At 42.7% G+C, this 22,355-nt stretch overlaps 1 protein-coding gene across 1 annotated transcript in view; it reads right to left on the reverse strand.

Moving 5' to 3' along the window:
* Window positions 1-235: 235 nt before the first annotated feature.
* Window positions 236-22,355, reverse strand: part of HUNK (hormonally up-regulated Neu-associated kinase) — a 59,152-nt gene continuing 37,032 nt past the window's right edge. Inside the window, exons 5-10 of the mRNA XM_085297840.1 lie at window positions 21,681-21,808; window positions 15,324-15,459; window positions 11,076-11,244; window positions 10,009-10,092; window positions 4,528-4,591; window positions 236-2,110 (exon numbers count right to left, since the gene is read on the reverse strand). Coding sequence (XP_085153966.1) covers window positions 1,452-2,110; window positions 4,528-4,591; window positions 10,009-10,092; window positions 11,076-11,244; window positions 15,324-15,459; window positions 21,681-21,808 — 1,240 coding nt within the window. The 3' untranslated portion in view covers window positions 236-1,451. The remainder of the gene's footprint in view (window positions 2,111-4,527; window positions 4,592-10,008; window positions 10,093-11,075; window positions 11,245-15,323; window positions 15,460-21,680; window positions 21,809-22,355) is intronic.

Genomic DNA, 22,355 nt, shown 5'->3' on the forward strand with positions numbered 1-22,355 from the left:
GGCTTGGGTTCCTACAGATGATCTTGATGCAAAATTCCTATATTCCATTAACAATCCCTGCAGACAACGCCTCTGCTGCCTCGTTTTTTGAAATGACCCTATGTGGGTGRGCTGCAGTGAAATATATGTGGCCAAGGGCTACCCACTTGGAAAACAGATTAGTTGAAGCATTGTCGAGATGTCCYGTGTACATAAACACATACGCAAGCACAGTACGGACAAACGGAAAGAGTAGTCTTTGGCTAAACCTTCTAATTTATAAGAAACATTTTAAACACAAAAACAGAACCAAAAAATGTCACCAGCTTCTCAGATGTATGATTTACTTAGAAAAAACAAGACCAGTACACAGAACATGTTGCCTTTTAAGAAAGTCAATATTGACAGCTCTTAACAATACTTATTTTTTGGTAATCACTGGATTACCATCCTTGCAGTATAAAATGGCACTGGTACTGGTTCATGTGTCCTTTATTAGTCTTTTTAATTCACTACAGTCTCTCAGAAAAGCCTTCAAGTATGTCCAATGCTGTTTTGCTGTAATAGGGGCTAAGACAATCCTGCATGTAAGAGTGCCATGGAACTAGTGTAGCTACAAAAACTGGAGGTGTCTGGATTGTTCAAACATACCATATTGCAATCTGGAATACTGTTTAAAGCATCCACTTGCAAAGCCATTATATATGAAAGCGAAAGACTTTTAGTGGAGTAGATTTCCATGTGATGAAACTTGTTTTTAAATAATAATGTTTCTTCTGTGTGACATCACCTACTAAATCATCATTTTCTTTAAAAAGAAAATGATTCCATTATTAGCTACTTTGTGTAATTAACAGCAAAATCTGCTTTGACTTTCCAYATTCCCACTTTCTCTGAATGTTTAGAACACGCATGTCTCTATTCAAGCTTCCACAAACTTCCTCTTTCTTCCTGGTTGTGCTTGTAGCAAGATGATTTTGGAAATAGTATTTTTTGAGTTCTTCCACTTCTTCAGCCATATGAATGCCTCTGACAGTACAGTGTACTGTACGGCACAGAGAGATGGAGCAAGTGCAGTCCTACCCCAGGTCCTGGATGGGACCAGCATTCATGGCACCAGGCGCATTACATTGCTGAATCAAGCTGTTAATGCTTGCTGTTCTTCCAACGAACCTTATTGCAATACTACTTCAGAGCAGGAAAAAAACATATTCACGTAGCTCTTTCGAGACATGTTTTACTGTACAGTCAAATGCCAAATGCTAATACTCCTTAACAGCACAAGCAGGGCCCTCTTCTATCAACTTTAATATGTAGGACAAACCCTTCCTTACAAGTGGACCTCTGATTTTATAAGTTGGACCACTCTAAGTGTATCATGTAATGACAGCAACGCGCCTGTGGCTTTCCCTTCTTCAAAATAGAAAAGGTGAGGTGCCAGACAGCAGCAGCACCAATCCTGGTGTGTCAGATTAACACTGGCCATTGACGGCATCTGCTGCGTTGAAGGAGATCTGCGTGGGGCTCATCTGCTGCAGCTGCGGCATTCTCGTTTCCAGTGGCTTGTCGCTGGCTGACTGCATGGTCTGGTTCCTCTTCCGCAGCATCTGTCCGATCCCCATCATGGGGAACCTGCCTCGGCTTTTAACACAGTTAGGGCTGCCCAAGGGATTGGTGGGAACCAGCTGAGTGGGGGACACTGCCTCATCTCTCGCCGGATTCACTTTCTCGTCATATGTGAAGGAGACCTGGGTGGGGTGAACAGGGCTTCTGGCAGGGGAGGTACTTCCTGGCTGAAAAAGTGGGGACAGTGTCCTTTCACTTGAGCTTTTATACGGAAAATTTATTGGCGAGCCTAAAATTCGGTACTGATGTGAGGGGGAAACTTGGTCTATTTGGTCCTCTCTGTCAACAGATTCAAAAGAATGAACAATATTGAGAATCAGAGGAGAGTCCTTTGCCTGGCCACCGATCCTTGCGGGCTCTTGCTGTGGGGAATCCTGTCTCTTGAGGAGTCGGGGGGTTCGTGGAAGTGGTTGCTGGATTTCAAGATATTCCAGGGAACTAGAAGTGACGCAGCCTGTCTTGGTTGCCACAGGTTCATGGAAAGGGCTTAACCCACCAGTAGAGTCTACATCAGAAAAGGAATCAGAAGAGCAAGTGATTTCTCTGATTTATRGCAGACAGTATCTGGCATCACCTTTAACAAATTCTACCAAGCATGACAAATGCGCTAGCTAAAACGAATGGTCTTAGGGATAAGCACAACGAAGCACTTAAGAACCTGATTCCCCAGCTCGTATCTGATACTTACATAGTAGTTTCAGGGGTAATTTATCTGCCACTTTCCTCAATGGCAGGAGGAGTGCTTAAACRGAGTAAGACAAGAACATGAAATAGAAAACCACAGATGTCTTCAGCTATTTGTATTAATTATATGCTCTTGGGCAAAGTGTGAGAAATCTGACATTTCTCCTTTTTTATCACAACTTTGCATAGTTTCAACTGCATCTGTATATTTTATTCACTGGCACACCTACCAATATAAAGGGCAATAGCGAGTTAATTCCTAATGTCTTTACTTGCATTTTGGAACAAAATCTGTTCTTGGTTTCACACATGTAAATATGGAGTAACTGCATTGGCTAGATTCAGGCTGTTACAGTTGGAACAGATTTGCTGCATTGACTTCAGTGAGAATTTTCCCCAAGCAAGGACTGAATATAAATGGAACAATCTTTCCAGGATTTGGCCCAAAAATACAAAACAGCCCATGAAGAAGATCCACTCAGTTTCTACAGAATGTTGGCACTCACTTTTGCCAAGCTAGCTGCAAGAAAAAACACATTTTGCTGTGTTTATGAAAAGCAATCCAAAGAGCCTATTTTGCTAGATTCCCCTTTGGGAATCTTCTTCCCAACTGGAAGAAGAATGGACTAGCGTTTAATCACTGTCCATGATTAGAGGGTCTCAGACCCTTTAAAATGGATCCGCAATAATTTAGGTCTGCCAGACCTCAGGGTGCAGCCACAAATCTCACATGCATTTCTTTAGGATTTTTGAAAGGGATGGTCCCAGCAGGGGTTGAGACCTAAACAGAAATACAGCACGAAATCACACGGGTTGAGAGATGTTTGGGAAAAGCAGACCAGGTTTAACCTGACTAGTTTCTTTCTAAAACTGGTCAAAATGATTTGACTGTTTGATTTGACATATGTCAAAACACTGCTTCAATAAGCCGAAAAATGCTTTTGGTGAGCTCTGAACGATTTTCAGGTTTCAGTTCAAAAACGCAAGGAGAATCCTAAAGAGGAAGAAAAATTAATGAGGTTTATTCCCCCCTATGGCCTCCCCTGCCAAAAAATTGCCAAAAAATAACAACAAATTCTGAACATGAGGGTTTTTTAATGTTTAATTTTTTTTTCCCGCAAAAGGTATGTCCCATCTCTGACCAGCTCTACGGACTACTACTACCTTACAGCAGAGGTGCGTACACTGCCAGATGARCCCCATTTTGACATTTTTCATGTTGAACATGTAAATTGATAAACTGTCAAATCGTAATAAAGCGCATAATATGCACCATAAACCACCACTCTAAAAAGCCTCCTAACAGCATAATAAACACTTTCAATCACTGTATTTCCCCACAGTGATCTACAGTTATCTTCCCTCACTTAGTTCCCTCATTCTAGAGGCAATGGCCTCACCTTCCTGCTCTTCTACAGCTCCTGTCCACATATGCACTACTGATACCCCTTTTTCCCAGCTGACTCTTCTTTCTCTCTACAATACCTTCTTTTGCCACTTTTCAGAGCATGTCTCAYCCATCCCTCGCCAGGCTGTGTCCTACCCTGCATGATTAATGCTTTCTCTCCTTTAGCTGTCTCATCTTTTCCTTTTCCTACTAATGCTTTTTCTCCTTCTACTGCCTGAAATTCACTGTGGTTCCACTCATGTTTCCTCTTGGCTGCCTGTTTCTCCATCCTCCACCAGGTAAGTGCTGCCCACCACTTTTCCCGGGAGCTTGCAGTTACCAGGACTTGCCTTCAGCTCAGCAACCTCCTTCCTTGTGCCCCCTTAGTCTTCCCTTCTCAGAATCCATTCGCTGGTAGAGAGAAGCTTCTCTATCAGTTTTGGTTTGTCAGTGAGCAAACCAGCACTGCTCTGGGGTGGGTGTTGATGCTTTCAAAGTGCCAATGTGAAGTACAGATGATTTTGTGCAAGTACTTATAAATAGGGAAAGAAGACTTTTTTTTTCTTAAGCACTGTGGAATTTCTGTCATTTGACAAATAAAAAGAGAAGTAAAATTAAGGATTCATGACTGCTGAACACTGTCACGGTTTCTTTAGGACGTTTTGTTCAAAGTTTGACTGCGTTATTCTGTCCTCTTTTACATACCACCTCCAGAACAGACAGTAAACACAACCACATGCCTATTTAGTAACAAATATACAACATACAAGACTTATTAATACCACATACCCATGTAAACACATTCACATAAATGTAATAGGCAAACAGATGCAGTGATATTTCTTACTAACCTTTCTCTGGACCTCCAGCCTTGGTGACTTTTCGGTCCCTCAGCAGTGCCTTGGTGTTCTGTATCTGTGAGATAAGACAGGAAGAAGGCTGTCTATATGAAACTGGACTTTTCTCAGTTTTCTTTGGGGGTGGACGGTGAAGAATCTCCCCTTTCTTTTCTTGTTCTTTGAGTTTTTTGTCCTTTAAGTTGTAAAACAAACAAGAACAATCTGGTTTACTTTAGGAAGTTTAAATGACCTAAAAATCCCCAGAGACATCAGCACACCACTTATTGAAGATGAATTAAAAAAGATGTATTTACAAGGAACTTATCCTGGCTACTCAAAATAACTAAATCTTCCATGTCACATTTTCCTCTGATCTGTTTCACATGATTTCATGGCTCCCATCTGCTCTGAAACTCATGCAATGTTAAAGTTGTTTTCAGAAAGTTAAAAGAAAAGGAATGCTTTCTCTTCAAAGGCCGTTTGTCCTAGGAGACCTTGCTGAAGCAAGCACATGCAGATCTGTGCTCTTTTGTGGCTGAAATTTGCCTTCTCATTTAAACACAGAGAAAGGCTTTTGATTTCTGCTTACTGCACTTCCTCTGACATTCAAAAAAAAAAAAAGGTGAACTGCAAAAGCTCTAAAAAGGTTTAAATTCTTGAGTCATTTATATTCTGTCAACAAGATCCTGATGGCAATGATGTCCCCTGTCTATAATGATAGGCTCTGATTCCACATGCATGTTATGTTGCAACCCTGTGGGTACACCCCTGAACGAGTGCAAGCTGAATATTAAATCCAGTCACGGAGAACTGGTCGTATTTTATGGTGTCTCTGCAAGAGGACTGCACAAGATGCAGGGCATAGATGATTACTGATGGACAACCCTACACTTCAGTGAACCCAACATAGCATTCATTCACGACATGATGAAGACAGCTGAAGGTGGGATTGCAGATGTGCACATCCTAAAAGAAAGGTCTGATCTTCAGAAATGGCAGAGGAAAAAAGAGTATCATGGGTTTGGGTCTCTAAAAGGAATCCAATTTTTAAAGTATTGTTTTACGATGAAAATGTATCCTATCTTTTTTAAACATGAGTCACTTGATTTTGCAAGCCGCATAACACTCTTTATCTGTCACTGATTTCAAGCGGAGCCAAAAGTCTTATTTTACTTCTAAAAATCAAGCATCAAATGTGTGGCTCATAATTTGTTACAGTTCAAAGACTTCAAGAATCTCGCACCTTTCTTGGGCAAATTTGGGTAGTCTGGTTTTAGATGCGAGTACGCTGAATCATAAAGAAGTCAGGGTTTTGTTTTGATTGCTTTGGTGTTGCTTTTCTTAGAGGGGCATCTACGTGACATTCTTTTTGTCATTGCAGTTCTCAATTAAGCTACATGTTTTGTTACGTCCTTTTGAAAAGTCACTCTAACTACAAGTCTTTTTTTAAAAAGCAGTAGTGTTCCTTCCTCTAACTATGCATTGACGCCTGTATTTTGTCTGAAAATTATGAACTGACAGAAGGATGGCTATCTTGACAATTTTCTTTTAAAAGAAAACCTATCAACAACTATCAAAAGCAAAGCAATGTGCATACATGAGAGAAAGGGAAAGGAAGAAGCAGAAGACAATTCAGGTTCTTCTGGGCCACTGAACAACTCTGGAAACATATTAAGACACATAAAAGAAAAATAACTGGCCAGCATTGATTTTAAGCATTCCCAGAACTCAGACAGAGCCTGGTCCCCTGCACAAACTATGCTAGGCACTGCTAGGCTCAATAACCTTTGAATTTTCAGAAGCGATATAGTCAGAAGGAAGAGCTTCAGTGAATCATGAATTAAGAATTTCAGTCTGATGACAAAAGCAGCAAAGTGACCATACGCCTCTTCTCCCTTCACATTTCTTTCCCCGAAGCTAACCGAAGCTGGCTAACTCTTCTGAAGAAACACACCAACACATTACGGAGCTGTCATCACTCCCCTTGGGTTAGACCTCTCTGACCACTTGATGGCTTTCCCTTTACAAGCTGTAAACAGTTTAGGCACGGAGCATCTACTCCTCCCTGCTTGAGCTGTGCTTGGAGCAACCCAACGCCTGATGGGCCCCAGGCACTACCTTGGCCAGCGCAGTCACTGCTGACGATGATGAAGTAATGACAGCAATAATCGCCACCACGGCAATACTACTACTAACGCTGTGCGAATAACAGACTGTGACAATAAAGTCAGCGGGAGCTGCAGGGTTAATTCCAAGGCTCACTGTATTACTTTTTTCTCCCAAGGCTCTGAAACTCTGCTGCCAAGTTCAGCAGGGGCTGGGCTCTACCAAGCATCTTTTTTTATAAAGGTACTTGTGAGGAGGAGGCCAAGTGCTCAATGTATGAAGCCTGAAGGAGCCAATGAAAAAAACTGTTAACGGCTTTCTGCTATTTTGGATAGACGAGGAAAGAATTTGCATTTTGGTTGCTGCAGCATCTGTCAGAACACAGGACACTTCAGTGCTGCAATATTTTTAGCCTAATGGTGCAAGAGGCAAGCCAGATCTCTTCTCTGCTCTGCTTGGAGACACATGCCAAATGCCCCTGACTTTGCTTTCAYACAGCTGTAATGTTTTATAAGCAGCAGTAACACAGTCATACTGTACAGATTAAAGTAGCCATGAAAAAGAAATTTCACATATCCTGTATTAGCAGTGAATTACGTTACCCTGGATGGATGTTGTAAATGGTCTTTTAATTATTTTTAAATTTACTATGGTTGTTTCTCTTAGGAGATACTTGTGGGAGGGGAAACAACCAAAACCCTAAACTCCCAAGGTGCCAGATACTATTACATTTTAAAAGGGAAGGGAAGATTTCCTTCAGGGGGGCTGTAAAAGTCCACTCTTCGGTGCACCATGTGCAGCCCTGCAAGGTCCTGCACGCTGTCGCACAACGAAAGAGTTGTCCTGGGAAGTCAGACTTGGGTAGCGCTGGCATTACATCACCCTCTGCTATTTCCTGTCCTGACCTCGACCCTACAGCCCAGGGACTTGAATGGAAGATAGACGGTATTTACGTTGGCCAGGTCCGATGTTGTGATAGGAGCACGGCACAAGCTCTTAAAGCCACAAAGTCCTTGCAACACAACCTGAGGCTGGGCACCCTCCGCTCCAGCACACTGCTGTTACCCGAAACCCGGCGGGAAAGGGGAGCCGGCGTGCCCTCTGCCCAGGGATGCAGGGTGCTCCCCGCCGCGGCAGGGCTGGTGCTGCTGGCCGGCAGCCCTCGCCGAGGCCGTTCTTYGCATCGCTAGAGCCGGGTGCAAGCGTTTCATCAGGCGGCTGCTTCTGCTGAACCTGGCCAGCTCTCTCCATGGTATTTCCATGGCAACACACAGCTACACGGTCCTCACGTTATTCATCTAGGGACCAGTACTCCCCAGTTTCAGTCTGGAAGCAGGGGGTGATAAGAGGACTCTAACTGCAGCTCAGGAAGCCCRGAGTCCCAGGGGCTCCCGCGGATCCCGCAGGTGTCACCTGGAGGCTATCCAGGCTGCGTTCCCATCCACATGAAGATATTCCAGGAGAAATGTCTACCATTCTTACAAACTGCAACAGCCTCTCAGGGTCTCTATTCACCCAGGTATGCTGCTTTAACTGTCCTCAYGTAGTAAATGTTGTACCATTCCCTTAGGTAAATACAGCTAAAGCGATATAAACATGCTTTATTCTGAGCTATGCCCATGCAGAAAGAGAATATACTGTGTTATTATCACAGTGTCTGCACCAGGATTATACCAAGGTAACTATTTTGAGAAAGAAATGACGCCCCCTCAGGCTCTAAATAGCTACACTGGGACTAATTCTGAGTGCAGAACAGGCTTTGGAAGGAACCTTTATCCCCAAGTATGCGTACAAATAAAACAGGGGTCAAACAGTGCTGCTATCATTAGTTTTTAATTATCCTTACAAAAGCCAGACAGCAGTTCCCTCCTAGGGGTGCAGGGATTTCAGGCAGAGCACTGAAGCAAGCCACGTGTTTCTCTTTTGGCTACAGCAAGACAGCTCCATGCAGGTGCACAGAAATGCCTTACTGCAGATTCCCCCCTACACGGTACATACGCAGAAACAGTAAGCTAATGCCTAAATACCATTCAGCCCTCAGTGACTGCACAGAGAAATTGCACCAGCAGCTGGAAGAATCTGACCTAGAGAGCATCGAGTCGTGCCTCGCAACTCCTGCAGCATTAACCTGGACACACCTGCACGCGTTTCGAGGGGAAGTCTGCACCGCAACAGCTTGCAGTCAGCTGCCACAGAGCCTTTTGAAATACTACATTCATTGAGTCGACCCACTGCTGATACATTTTAAGTAAGGTGTTTTTGATTTATTTAAGTATGATAAGTACTTTGCCCTGGTACTTCCATCTGGCTTGCAATTCAGCTTGGCTATTAAATTTCAAGCTGTCTTTAAAAGAAACAGAACCAGCTATAATACATAACTGCCCCTGCAATTTTGGTTTGAGAAGCCAGTTTTAAGGATACCATACAGTCACAATCAGCAATTAACACTGACGAATAGCTTCTGAAATAGGTAAACTTTTCAGGAATACTGTTACTTGTGCTGTAACTGTTAGATAAGACTTGCACAGCACATACTACCCTTCTGTTTTTAGTGCTCAGCAGAGTAAAAACAGGAGAAGAAAAACCCAGACATTGAAAGATGCCTATAATCTGACAAGTATTCCTTTAATACAAACTACCTTCTTTACCTGCAGGCAAAATGACTGGAGACAGCCAGAGCGAAAAGTAAAATCTCTCTGGTTCAGGGAAGTCCCTCACAAGGCAGTGAGCTAATTCCATACCAGTTCTGCCAAGAGGCAAAATATTAACCTGGTAGAGTTTTGTGCTGATAGTTTTACTGTTTCTAGTGTTCAGTCCAGGGCTAGCTCAGGACACTATGCAGACTGATGCTGAGTGATTGGTAAGGGCAAAGCCCAGCCTCTTGGCTCTCCTGTCACTCAGCTCTCTGCCCTGGCCCACCGGGGCCTTCAGTTGCAGGGCAACACAGCTATGGTTTTCTTGCAACACCAGCAATTTGCACCTCAGAATGAAACTAAGRAGCCACCTGAAGAAGTGTGTAGATTTTGCTAAACAGAGCATCTAAAACTAATTTTTTCTTCTTCATACGAGCTGAAAGTCACCTTTAAACTCCCACTCTAGGTGTTTGCTATTCTTTTCTTCAAAAGAAAATTGAGGGAATTATTTTTCCTGTACAGTCAAGGCATCAATCAATTCTTTTTAATGAAGGAGCCCAAGCCAACCTGGCCCATTTTTGGAACAAATCACTGGATCACTTTCCTGTAAACCAAATCGCACAATATTTCTGGCCTTGGAACAATTTCTGGTTTCTCCACAGGTCCAGAAATCCATTGTCTTAACCACCATCACCGGGGATGCTCAAATTCAGTCTGCTTTCAAAGTATTTTAACAAGCTTTAATGAGCTTTACCTCATAGGAGTCTTTATTTGCCTTGTATTTTTCTATCTGGTACAGCTGGTTCTTGTAGCAAATATTGTCTTGGCCTTCAGACTTCTGCAGAGAGAGAAGCAGAGAAAAGTAAAGTATGTAAGATAATTAGAGAAAACCAATGTTTAACTACTATTTAATGGACCACATTGACTGCTGGCATTCAGTGGAGTTGCATCAACTTACAGAGATGGTGAATTTAGTTCATTATATTTTAAATATCATTAATGTCATCATCTTTAAAACAAGCTTTCTGAAAGATCTGAGAAAAAACTAAGAAGCTGCTTAGAGAAGGCCCCTGGAGATAATTTCTGTAAGAAACAAATATGTTAAAAAGAAAATTCCCTATAGCCCATGACACCGCCTATGCAATTATGGAGAAGCCTACAGACCTTGGCTATTTAATATGCCTTTCCAGACCATAGATAGCTGTGTGGAGAGGCCAAGGSAAGAGACAGTGCTGCTTCTCCTTCTACACTTTGCCCACCATAACACTTGAGTAAGTATCATTAGCCATACTCTGCGGCCAGGAAGATCAACAGATTAGCAAACTTCATATTCCCGTTATTTCCTTACGAACAACTTTCACCCAAGTTTTCACTTAAAAAAAAAAACAAAATAAAATCTTAGTAGCCACTTAATCTTCTTCTTCATTTCCTGCATCAAATCACACTGTGCTATAGTTCTTTCAAGCAGCAGAACTATCTCAGCGTACTGACACAGTAGGCTGCAATTCACCAGTACGGCTCTGCATAGCATCAGTTTGCTTTCTGTAGGGTAACCACTGAGCCAGGAGGCATCTTCTATGCAAATGTAGACTCCTGAGACTTAAAGCCTATAAGCAATTATCTCTGCAGCTTGGGGAATTCCTATCTGAAATAACATTATTAGTTCGCAAGGAATACTTTCCTTCCACAGTTATTACTACAAAAGGAGAAAAACTCAGGCAAAGCCTTGAGATCAAACACCAGCACGCAGGAAAACCTTTAGCACTTTTGTTTACTCCCTCATCCCCCCTGTCCGAAGAATAGGCTCGAGGCAGTACTCACCCTCAGGCTTGCCAAGTAGCGCTCCAGCTTCTTATTCAGCAGAAAGTAGATGGCGAGCGTGTGGCTTGCACGGTTGGAGAGCACCGTGTTGATCACATCGCTGTTCTTGTAGCCGAGCTTCTCAGTCATATGGAGCAGCACGCTTTGGCTGAGGTCCTCGAGGTGAATTCTACACCGAGAGAGAGAGAAGCAGAGCACGGTGTCAGCATGGTCCTCCCGCCACAGCACCTCGCTAGCGACGGGGCAACCGGCAGAGYGCAAAGAGGAGGTCTGAAACCCGCTCAGCAACGCGGCTCTGATTAGCTCTCCCGTCGTGTGAAAGGGTCGGAGGGAGGCCGGCTCCACAGGAGCCACTCGCCCTGTGGGATGCCAGGACAGCTAGACAAGCAGCCTTCTTCTTGTCTGTCCTACCACATCGGGAGATGGCACCATGATGCTCAGGATGCCACAGGTCGTTGCCCTAGATCTGGCTAGTGAAGTGCTTCAAGACCCTCCAGCTGGTTTTGAAGGAAAAGAGTTAAAATCCAGCCCTGGCAGCTACATTTTGCTTTTGGAAATATCTCTGTCCTTGTAAGCAAACACCAAGGTGTTCAACTTCTCCCTTCACCTGCTGCCCAATGTTCTCACGCTAAGGAGCTAGGGAATTTCATCCCAGAGAAAGGCGATATAAAGGGAGGGTTATTACAGCAGCTCTCAAAATGGTAACTCTGCTGCTATAAACATGTGGGTTACAAGCAGAAGTGCAATATTAAAAACAGATTTCCCAAAGAACTCAGCTTCTATTTAGGCATCGAAATGAGCTGGCCAGATTCCCACATGTACCCGTCAATTCCCATTCATCGCCAAAGAAACGCTGGGTTTTGTTTTGTTTCTTAAGGATATTCCTTGCTCTTAATATGTAGTCTAATATCTGGCTAACACAACTTAGTGRAGCTTAGGTTATGAGCTTTTTTATAGCCTGCTGCTACCTTTCCCAGTCATGCTCCGCCATACCCCTGCTTTGTACAGCTGTGATGYTAGGAACCCCTGGAGATCAGACTGGGTCTGATAAAAGGAGGACCTGGGTAACATTTAAAACAAAGTCTGGSAAATCTCAAATAGCTAATGTTTTCCTTTTTTCAGCATGTTTATTTACACTCTTCAGTAAAGGAATGCTTGTTTTGTTTTGTTTTTTAAGCTCATAGGCAAGAACTTATCTTAGCCATTGCACCTTAAAGCATCTGGACAGCAAAAGAAATTCAAGTAACTTCTACCTGAAGTGCTCAGCAAAGTGAGAAATATTTACTTGCCTTCAGGGAATTTCTTTAATAAAAGCAAGCTTATAAAAAGCCTGGGAGAATATTTTCTTGCGAACGCAATTTCTGCTGCTCTTCCACCTTACCCATGTTCTCTCCCTTTTGTACCTTGTTCCTGTCTCGGGAACAACAGGCAGTACCCCCAGAATCCAGAAGAGGTTCTCAGGAATAGAATGTAGTTTCTCATTTGTGTCATAAAAATCATGATTAAGAGATAGAATGATTCCTTGCAAACTCAGTCACCGGTTTTTCAGAACTAAAGGGATTTATCCAGATTTATACACTAACAAAAACCTGGAGAAACACTATTGAAGCTTGTTCTAGTGATGCTTTGTGAGGCAAGCTCAAAAGGAGACAAGCTGTGTCTTCAAATATTTCAAACTGAAGGGGATTTTCCCTATCAGGCTCCACAATGACAAATTCTAGGTAGGTCAAGCTTGGGACATTAAGCTAATTAAACTAAAGAAATATACAAAAAAGAGAAAGACAAGAATCCATACAGCTTTTATCCTTTATCTTTTTATCCTTCACTGTCTTCATCATAAAACCTGGGTTCTGATATAAGGAGTGTCTAGATTTCTCATATTTTAGTATCAAATAATGAGAAAAACAATACAATAAAAAAAAGGAACTGATTTTTTAATAGTAAAGAGTAGCATTCTGCACTGATATTCCCTTTAAATGTGTTTTTATAGGAAAGGCTTATTTTCGCCACCATATACACAAACATATACGCACGAGCAAACATATGCCCTCCTTCAGTTCAATGCTGCATTTTCATCTGTTCTTACCTTTAATTTGATGGCCTTTGGGAGCAAATGATTAATGGGCACTCCATAAATAAAGAGCATTGCACAGCTATTCTATTTAATAGAGACCAGCCTCTCTTCTAAGTCACCTAGCTAACTGCACCAACGAACAAACTATACAATGGACGCTTCCAACACTATCTAACAAAAACCTGACAACTGCAAGCAAAGAATTTAAAAATAGAGACACAGAAATGTACCTACAAATGCAAAAGAATTCTGAAATCACATTCAAGCCATATTTCCTTCTTTTTTCCTCTTTTCTGCAGATTAGACACATGCAGCAAGAGAATTAAATTACCCATATAGCTCTCAGTTACACTTACATTCACTTAACAGATGCCATGTTTAGTAGATTGATTAGACTCATTATGATAGTGATTTCATTAGCTTAATGACTCATTCAGTTTACACTTGTTTTCCCTTTCTTTACCATAAAATGTTCATACGTACCACTCTTTAGTACAGTCCAGTGCACCATGGAAACTCAGATTTCCTTTTGTTGTTAAGCATATTATGCAAATTAACTCAATTGCCCTTAAATTCAGGGCAGTAATGTTGGGATAATGAGTCTGCCTGTTCTCAATCTTATTCCTTGCAAAACAATTGCTCTGATGGACCACCTTCATATTCTGTGCACGTAGGTCTGAGGATTGAATGCAGCTGGCTTCACATTTGCCCTTCTCATTTCAATAGATGCCTCTAATGTTGTCTCCCTCTGGAGAACAGGCATCCAGGCTGCTCAAAATCTATACAACCATGTTTTGAGATCTGGAGACCTATTACAGAGCAGCCTTTATAGAGCAACTGCTTCAGCAGTAAGGGGACAGTGCTGTATGTCCTTCCAGCCCCACAGTGTTTGGACCAACAGCTCTGACAAATACCTTGCCCATCTGGCTAACGTTTAACCAGTGAATAAAGAATGGTGGCCACTAGTACAATTTTAACTTCAACTGAATGCTGCAGGCTGTCTGTAAGCACAATTAGAGCATGCCTACAGGACTGGTTGTTTCTGGGAACCAATGGACAAAGACTACCAAACCATTTCTGAGTGGGGAACAGTGGTTCAGATATTCAGCGAAGGTTTGGTTGTCACATCTCTAGGCCTACACTACATTAGATCTCTGGCACTTGAGTAAACTGCAGGGGGAAAGTTAGGATCTTCTCTTAGGGACTTGCCTCTCAGTGAGTTAGGACAGAAATTGTGCTTTGATAAAATTAGGCTTTAAGTCACTGTTTTGYAAGCTGGTAACCCCAACAATGAATAAGTACTAGACTTCGTTGAATACAGCTGAAGGGCTTTGATAAAAGAAAGGGGTTTTATCTGATCAAAAATAGTTCTGAGTGAGCTGCCTGAGGCTTCATTTACAGACACGGGAAAGAAACACACATCTGGACACAATGTCATCCTATTGCAGAATCAGAAAGAGGTCAGGTGAATCACTCCCTAAAAAGTGCCCTTATTTCTCTCCGTTGACTACAGAAAGAGCCCAGGTTGATGGGCTCATGTGTGGACTCCATGCTGCAAATGTTTAAAGACAAGCAAGATTAATTCTACCCAGCGTGGACCATGGATACCTTCCTTTTTCTTTTTCCCTAGATGGATGTTTGACTGGCCATAAGATTCGTTATCTGTTTGCATTTAGTCACCTCAGCACTGCACAGGTATTCAAGCTCAACAATCAACAAAGCAAGAGCATTTAAGGCTGACCTTCCTGAGCACTGTTTGCATAATATTTACCTAATCCACAGTACCTCAGATGTTTATCACAAATAGGCATTGTCTCCATGGGAAAAGTAGCATGGCTCTATCAACAGCAAAGGAGAAGATCAAAACTGATGACCTATTTGTCACACATGCCTGTTCTATGGTCTGGAGCCAAGTAATCAGCAATCATTTGCATCCCAGGCCACCCTGCAAACGCATCAAATGCCAGCTTCTAATTTAAGAAAGTGTTTTTGACCATTTCAAGAAACAAATATTCAATAAACACTCCCAGTAACTTCTCATATTGCCTCACAAAAGCAATCCCAGAGAAGGCAGTATGACCCTGTCACACAAGCAGCAAAACAGCAACACTAGAGTCCTAAACATGTTAATGGGTTTAGACATTGCCAGGCTTTCCCCTTCTTCCTCACAGTACCTGTTTGGGTACGTGACGTTAGGTGGTGCTCTCCCAGGGTAATTCTCATTAAGCCAGCGATTTGCAAGCGCCTGCTGGATGTTTGGTCTCTTTGCCGGATCTGGCTCTAGTAGAGATCGTAGAAAGTTTATGGCCGCTGCAAAGACATTAAGAAAAATACAACTATGTCATACACTTTACGACTTAACACAGTAGCCGAGTTATTATTCAACTACTATGGTCAGCCATGGTCAGCTGACCAAGATTACAGTAACAAGCAACTTTTTCCTAATGGTCTACTGTCCCTGAGAAAACGAAAAGTCTGATAAGGGATTAGTAAGTAAAATATACAATGATTTATAGAGTCATAAAAGAGAGGAGAAAAAGCATCTTTTGTTTCAGAGCTTGTTTGAAGTTTCTGGGTAGGTTAGCCAAAACTTAATTTCTGTTTGTCTGAGGACAAGAGGGTGAGGTCACAGGCAAGTCACTCACACTGTGTTTAAAATAGAAGGAGATAGACTGGAGGTGAGTAGAGAGGACGGCAGGGATGCAGAGCTGGGAGGAAAGACATGGAGAGCTGCATTTACTGCTTCCATTGACATTATAAGGACAAATTCTCTTCTGGCTTCCATCCAAACTACAATCAGCTGCAGGAGGCCTTAGCCAAACTGAAAGGATACAGTAAAATTAATGGGCTCAGTTCTGTTTTCAGATACTGAACCTTCAACTTTCAATGACATTCAACCATCCCTCAGGGTTTTCTTGCAAAAAATCTCAAAAGTAGTTTTCTGACATTAGTAAGTCATGTGCTTCTTATGTAGTTAAGAACAAAGAAGTCAAGTGATTTGCTTAAACGCTCACAAGAAGTCAATATCTAAGCTGAAATAAACTCTGTTTTAAGTAGTTCTAGTCTTTATTAGCCAAATTATCAAGGCTGGATTCACTTTACTGACTACAAGATAGCTAAGAACTAATTATGTCTGCTAGAACAGATCTCTCTCTCTGCACAATAGATAAAGAAACCAAATTCTGGGAAAAACAATGATTTTGTAGAGGAGCTACAGCCAAGCAAGATGCCAAATGAATCCTGGATGAAGTCAACAGCAACCAAAAGACAGAAGTGGTGGCTGAGCACAGTTTTCTCTAAGTCAGATTGATCAAGATCTTGCAGGAGTTTTTTCCATCTTACTCTGCAGCAGAGCTACAGTTCCCCTCCTAGGGTCTTCTGAGCAYGTCTCATCTGCTTGTTAAGGAGACAAGTATAGGAAACCGGTGCAGCAACTTTGGGCAGTGGTGGCACATGGCCACTGCTCTGCTTTGCCTGGGGCACAGCATAGTTATCCTGAGTTGTTCTAACTAAACTCCCTAACTGAAGGGTTTGGACTTAATGGAGATGTATTTTAGATCAAATGGAGGCTTGGCCTGTATATGTAAGTTTTGCCAGAACTTCTTCGCTGACTAGGCATATGAAATAAATTGCTCCTCTCACTGACAGAGCCTGAGGACCAACACACTGAGCYGAAAAGCTATCGCTGGTTTCTCTGGTTCCATATAACTGTGAGGCATTTTAAGCTCTACCTGCAAAAGACATGGATTTATTGGCAGGTTAAGCTGTGTCCTCTGGGAAAGCTGTGGTAGAGGGTTGCCAATACAGTCACATCAACTAATTTTGGTGAGTGCAGGCCATCCCCTTGAGCGCTTGCGATATATACAGGATACCAAACCGGACGTGCTAGTGCCTTGATGCAACGAAATCACGAACCAGTCCTCCCACTCCGCTTTAGAGAGCGGTGGTCTCACTCGCACGACACTCCACACTGCCCTTCACCCCGCGGCAGAGCAGCCGCGACGTTTCGCCAGAACAACAGCGGAAACCCTGGCGAATCCCCGTCCCCGCAGCCAGCGCGAGGGGAGCCACACGCCCGCCCGTGAGGCCGCGCCGCGCTCCTCTGAAACGGGCACGAACGCCCACCGAGGCACAGCGCCCTCGCCTTTAAGCGGTTCCCCCCCTACGGCGCGACTCCGCTGCGTTGCGCGTGCACGCGGGTTGTCTCCCCGAGCGTTTTTGGCTCGGAAAGCCCACGTGAATCACCTCCCACCTGAGGGAAGGGGCAGGAAGTCTGTGCTGCCACTCCAGAGCGCTTCGGTGCACAAGGAAGCGAGGGAYTGTCAAATAAATCAGGGTTAGCCTCGATCGGTGCCGACTCCTAACAGCTTGTGTAACCTCTGTGTTCAACATCCTGCAAAAATCAAATATCAGCCGGAAAGGGCCCTGAGAGACTATCCGTTTCAGCACAGGCCTACTGTCAAGAAGTTTATAATTGGGAGAGAGAAAGAGAGAGTTATGATTATGTATTTACCAGGTCAGCTAGGCATGAGCTGGATTCCTTCTATCTTCACAGATCACTGATTTATGAGAGATACTTCAGTTTAAATCTTTCCCAGCATTTTTGTACTTTCCTACGACAGCAATATTGCAGGAACAGCAGGAGGAGACTACACCGGGGCCYGTAAATCTCCTGCAAGTTGATGTTATGACCGTTCTACGAGTATCCTGAAAGCCCTCACGTCGCAGTTCCTGGGAGCAGAATTCTCTACATCGGAAACTGCTAATCTGCTGTTCGTTCATTTTAATCCCCATCTTTCCAGTATTTCCCTGCCTGTCTTGTTACAAACTGCACACAACCCACAGCTCCGGAGCGCACGTCCCAGTGGAAAATAAACCTCCCTCCAAGCCAAGCCCCTTCTTAGATCCCAACRGAGCAAAATTCTCCTTAAAAACCTTACTTTTTTTTCTTCCCTCGGTAAAAGACAGACTAATTAAATGAAGCTTCCGAAGCCGTACAGAGATCAACAGCTGCAGACTGGGAGAAATTAATTCCGGAGACGAGGGCCCTCCAGGGAGGCTTGCTAGCTGGCAGGACCCAGGCACTGCAGCTGGGGCGAGGAACAGCACCTTTGCTGATCTGAACTGTTAGTACAAGGAAGAGAGGCGCTTCTTTTGGTCAGCCATGCAGCCCTAGGAGAGCAAAATTAGTCCCCTCGGAAGCAAACCTGAAGCTAACGAATCGACTTTTGGACTCGCTACATTTGAGGTTGTTTTTCCCGCTGAACCAAGCAGCCTCAGGAGCAACGGCACCCCCGAATCATCCCTCCAAAGCTCGGTTATGTAAGCGAACGCGAGGGCCTCGCTCGTGACGAACCCAAGGACAGCATTAATCTGATTAGCCAGTGACCTGCACTCGATGCAGYTTTGTTTCCTGGTACAATTCGGGGGTCAGGTTTGCTCTTTCGACAACTGAAAGAGAAACMCGGTTTCTCTTTAAACTTCCTTTAGTACATGAAGCTCAGTAGAGAACAGGAGCAGAGGGAGAGCCGTGAGTGTGGACTACAAGTCGTTGGAGAAGGTCCCGCTGCAAGCGCACGCCTGGTGGGATTCGGGGATACAGCTGCTGCTCATTAAACCGGGAGGGTAAAGCGACGTAAGGCCGCTTCACTTCTCRCAGCCACCAGTAAACTAACAAAATCCTGCCTCCAAACTCCGAGCGAGGAYAGATGCCTGCTTGCATTTCGTGAGAATTTCGGCGTACCTCAGCAGGACCACACCGCCTCTCTGCTCCGGGCAACGGCAGCGTCTAGCCGAGCTGCCGCAACTCCTCAAGACAGACTTCACCGACTACTAGCAATTATTCTGTACTTCACAGGCGGGATATAAGTCATCAGATGAGCCGCGTATTCCTGGAGTCCRAGTGATCGATTTCTTAACTCTCATAAAAGGCAATGCTGTTTTTTTTTTCTGCTTCAAAGGCACGGAATACGTGCTCACACATGCTGTAGATAGTGCTTTACAGGCTTTCAAGGGGAATCCCGAGGATGTGATGATTGAAAGATAAAATCTCAGTTAACCTTATCTTTCAAACTATCAGCTATGAAAGACATGGGATTCTGCAACATTAAAAAAATACATCAAGCAGGCAGAAAGCCTATAAAACAAAGAAACTGAGGATCTACACGAACACCTTTTAGGAAGTATTCTTCTAGTCTCTGCTTCACTTCTCTGTTCCAAAAAGGAGGATTATAAATAWACAGGAGCAATAAATTGAGAAACAAGGAATGTGTGCAAAGCTAATACCAACTTCCTTAACAACTGAGCTCTGCTCACCTAAAATCAATATTAGGATAACTAAGTTTTTCAAAAGCTTAATGAAAAATGGTTTCCTAAGTAGGAAAACCAAATACTAACCCCCATTTTTCCCTGTTGCTACACAGTTGCTTTTGGTGCTCATGGTTACCCTAAATTTTAACTAATACAAATAAAATACACTCTTGTTCAGTGATAAGAATGGCTGCTTTTATGATGGAACTGTGTATTTGGTAACTGTTAGATTAAATGTTGAAAGACATCATACTGAACAATCAAAACGGTCTACTGCAAAAAATTTCAAATCCCTACGTGAACTAAAAAAAGAAATCTAAAGAAAAAGATCTGTATACCTAAGGAGTTAATGAGTACAACAATTCGCAGAGCAGAGGAGCAGAGTTGCTATCTAGTGACCCAAAGACTAACAGTAGCAAGAACAAATGTCATCTTAAATCACGGTTTGCCAAGTCAGTGAATGTGCAAGCCTGCTGACTTAAATCAAGAGCGGATGCATACCTTTACTCACAGTGAATAAAGGTTAACATGTTTAAATCTATTCCATTAATTTTCCATCTCTGAAAGTTCAAACTGCTATAGTTCTCACAGGAGAAACAAAATACTGTTTTAATTGGAGAGCATAATGTCAGTAAGCTATGAATTCTACAGAGATGCAACTGTGAGAAAACCCAATCTCCATGCTAAAATGGTAGCATGAGTGAAACAATGGAAGGAAACCTGTTGGCAGCAGTGGTTATCTCTTTTTCTACGTAAGGTCTGATCTTCTAAAGGCCTTTCCTGGGTGAGTCAACTTTTCACACATCAGTTATTCCAATAAAGTCCTACTTAAAGACTACTGTGAYTGAAAGAAAGCAATGATCGGGGAAACAGTCTATTGGTTCAAACATGGTACATGGCTATTGTGTAGCAGCTCTTTACTGGAAAAGTCTCACTGGGGCAGGCAAACCTAGTACATTTTCTGGCAAGCTTGGTACATTTTTACTATGACATCAAAGTCCCCGAATACAAGAGGAGCTTTGCAATGCTGCAGGATTTGACATCTATCCAGTACAGCATGAAGCAGTCAATATAATCTTACTCTTAATTTACTCAGTGGGGCTTTAGAACGTGTGCTAGAACATTAAAATGGCAATTTTGTGTAACTGAACCCTAAAGGCAAGTCTCCAGAATGGAAATACCACATACTAATTTATCTAATACATGGCAAGACTTGCAGCATCCCAGTTCACTTGTAAAGCTATCGCTTCACAGCATGCCAGCAATGCAAACCACTGGCAGAAAAACCATACGTCACACGGACGCTGACGGAATCAGGATCAGTGCACACTACTTGATCCACAGAAAACCCGTGTGACAAAACCCTTAGCTATCTACTTATGTACGCAGGTAAAGCTGTACTTGGAGAATTCATCTTGTGACAAAACTTTCATGGGCTTTTTGTTATACCCCATGACAGTGGTTGCCATCATTAGGGTACTGAGTGAAAAGGTATACTCTTTTACTCTTTTTTATATCTGTAATATTTTAATTTTATTGAAAGTCCCTAGTTATCAGTCTGCCAGATAGGGAGAACAGAAGCTCTCCAGGAACATCAAATTTAGTTTACAAAAATAAAACCTAAGTACAAAACAGAGTTTGTTCCAAATACTGACACAGTCTTGCTATAAGCTTAAAAATGATTCTGTTGCCTAGTGATATCGCTTTCAACCAGGAATTAATACAACTAATACAAATAACAACTTCACRTTTTCAGAACACACAAGGGTTCTTGCAGGTCACCGTCCCATAATAACTTTCTGCGTGCAYGTGCTTATTCCATAATAAATGTGAGTTAATTCAAGGCAGCATATCACCCAACTCTGGTCATGACAATGCCCAGGAATGTATTATTCCAAAATAATGTGTTCATGCATCCATATGCTATACCGAAATCATCTGAACATAAAAAACCAACCAACTATTCTGTGAAAGACATTTCACAGATTTGTTCCTCTCTCACATCCATTACTACTTGGCACTTCTCCAGCTTATGTCCAGAAGTCAAAGCAAAAGCAGGTTACACTACAGCAAGTCTTGCAGATCTTTTGGAGACTAAAATGAAGAAGAACATTTCTCACAATTAGCAAGCTATGTAAGTACCAAGACTCTCAATCCAGAGTTCAACACAATGGTTGCAACCACCTGGACCCGAATAGACCCGAGCACCCTCCTTCGATTACCTGTGGAGAGTTGAGTGGGAAACGGGTTCATTTCCTTGTCCACCATTTTCTGGTATAAAGCTCTCAAGCTGAACGGCTCCACAGTAAAAGGTAATGTTCCAGTCAACATTGCATACATGTTTACCCCACTGGAAGAGAACAGACAGAAAAGAAAAAAACAAAACAAAACAAAACATAGCATTTAGTGATTGTACTTCTGCTTTATGGTTTGATGGCTATTACTAAGGTGAGGAAGCAGCAGAAACCTCCCTCCTGTCGCACTCGATAGTTTGGGCAGGAAGTCCCAGAAGCCTGCTAACAGAGGTTCAACGCCCAAGGATTTCCATGGACCTCCAGGGCCTTTGGAGCAGCTCAGAGATCAGGTATGAACAATTACACTTCTCAGAGCAGAAAAATTATTGCTTGTTTATAGCCAGCAAAGCTAGCCATGACAAGTGGGTTGAGTACGCTTGTTCTTTTTCCTCTTAAAATGCCTTCAAATTTGATCGGGTGGAATTCCTTCATTTTGGGAATTTGTTTCCCCTGTCTGGTGAATAAATTTATGTGAACAGATAAGAAACTAAAGCAGTGCACTAATACAAATACAACCATTTGTTCAGCTACAAGGAACGGTAGTAGTTAACCACATTCTTTTTCTTAGATAAAAAAGAAAGAACAGGATATTATTACTGGAAA

This window comes from Rhea americana, unplaced genomic scaffold (assembly GCF_003343005.1).
Source record: "Rhea americana isolate MKP2758 unplaced genomic scaffold, rheAme1 scaffold_130, whole genome shotgun sequence".
Classification (NCBI taxonomy): Eukaryota; Metazoa; Chordata; class Aves; order Rheiformes; family Rheidae; genus Rhea; species Rhea americana.